This window comes from Heptranchias perlo, chromosome 1 (genome assembly GCF_035084215.1).
Source record: "Heptranchias perlo isolate sHepPer1 chromosome 1, sHepPer1.hap1, whole genome shotgun sequence".
Taxonomy (NCBI): Eukaryota; Metazoa; Chordata; class Chondrichthyes; order Hexanchiformes; family Hexanchidae; genus Heptranchias; species Heptranchias perlo.
The window spans coordinates 13,679,033-13,680,748 of NC_090325.1; the positions used below are offsets into that span (position 1 = coordinate 13,679,033).

General features: G+C 56.4%; 1 protein-coding gene across 3 annotated transcripts in view; it reads right to left on the reverse strand.

Annotated features, from left to right (window-relative positions):
- The window catches only part of dnaaf9 (dynein axonemal assembly factor 9), a 174,741-nt gene extending 173,240 nt beyond the window's left edge, over positions 1–1,501 (reverse strand). For all 3 annotated transcript variants that reach the window (XM_067981140.1, XM_067981085.1, XM_067981025.1), the window contains exon 1: positions 1,264–1,501. In XM_067981140.1, coding sequence (XP_067837241.1) covers positions 1,264–1,358 — 95 coding nt within the window. In that variant the 5' untranslated portion in view covers positions 1,359–1,501. The remainder of the gene's footprint in view (positions 1–1,263) is intronic.
- Positions 1,502–1,716: the final 215 nt, after the last annotated feature.

The following is a 1,716-nucleotide window of genomic DNA, read 5'->3' on the forward strand; positions in this document are numbered from 1 at the left end:
TCGAGCGGGGAAGGGGGGGGGGCCGAGCGGGGAAGGGGGGGGGGCCGAGCGGGGAAGGGCCGAGCGGGGAAGGGGGGGGGGGGCCGAGCGGGGAAGGGGGGGGGCCGAGCGGGGAAGGGGGGGGGGCCGAGCGGGGAAGGGGGGGGGGGCCGAGCGGGGGGTGGGGGGGGGCCGAGCGGGGGGGTGGGGGGGGGGAGGGGGCCGAGCGGGGGGGTGGGGGGGGGAGGGGGCCGAGCGGGGGGGTGGGGGGGGGAGGGGGGCCGAGCGGGGGGGGGGGGGGGGGAGGGGGCCGAGCGGGGGGGGGGGGGGGAGGGGGGCCGAGCGGGGGGGGGGGGGGCGAGCGGGGGGGGGGGGGAGGGGGCCGAGCGGGGGGGGGGGGGGGAGGGGCCGAGCGGGGAGGAGGGGGGGAGGGGGCCGAGCGGGGAGGAGGGGGGGAGGGGGCCGAGCGGGAGGAGGGGGGGAGGGGGCCGAGCGGGGAGGAGGGGGGGCCGGGAGGGGGGGAGGGGAAGGGGGCCGAGCGGGGGGGCGGGAGGGGAGGGGGCCGTGGGGATTGTGGAGGGCTGGGGCAGGAGGGGAGGGCTGGGCGAGGGGTGGGGTTGCCCTTTCAAGAAAAACAAGGTTTTGGAATCACCTTTAGACAAAAGAAAATGACAGACAGGACGAGGATTGAGAGAGGATGCGCAGGGAGCTGGATTTCTATTTGACTGGGCCTTTTCTAACGAACACTATATGGTTTAAAAATATATTACTAAATAAAAAGGGCCCCCATTTTCTATTTGTTTTATTTCTGCTTTTTCCCCCATTTCCTATCAGATTGTTTAAACAAAAACATTCGCAACAAAAAGATATTTGAAATCAAATGTAATTTTACAAAATCGACATTTCCCTCCGTGTTTTCGACAGACACTGTAATATAATCAATATCATATATTGACTATAAGTAAATATAATACAATGTACGTCACGGGCAAACGGTCCCCCGCGCGAGGGTGGCTTTGAACATTCGAATCGCGTTCCACTAACGGTCGTTCGGTTTGAACATTCGAATCGCGTTCCATTAACGGACGTTCGGTTTGAACATTCGAATCGCGTTGACGTTCGGTTTTGAACATTCGAATCGCGTTGACGTTCGGTTTGAACATTCGAATCGCGTTCCATTAACGGACGTTCGGTTTGAACATTCGAATCGCGTTCCACTAACGGACGTTTGGTTTGAACATTCGAATCGCGTTCCGCTAACGGACGCTCGGGGCGAGTCTGTACCTGACAAACGGGCTGAAAGTTTCGTATCTCACGCTCCGCCACGCAGGGACCGGACGGATTTTACCCACCGAAGCCTCTTGTAACATCGACAGCATTTCAGGTCCTTAAAAAAATTACTCCTAACATGAATTTTTTAAAAAATATTTTCTCGTCTCAATTAACGAGAGAGAAAAGCAGGTATTTGTGGAGGAGGAGAGAGGAAAGAAAATCACTGAGGATCCATCCCTGTGAACATCATCATGAATGGCAACCGAGTAAACCATTGCCGAGTTTGCGATAGGGAGAAGGGATGCAATTGGCAAGGTCACTTAAAATATATTACATTGGTCGCTCTGTTTATACTTTTTCTTTTATTATATTAATGAAAACTTATAAATACAGCCTGATTTGAATCCGCGAGCCTTGTAAATCCTTTTATATTTATTGTAATATTTTTCTAATGTCCTGTACACC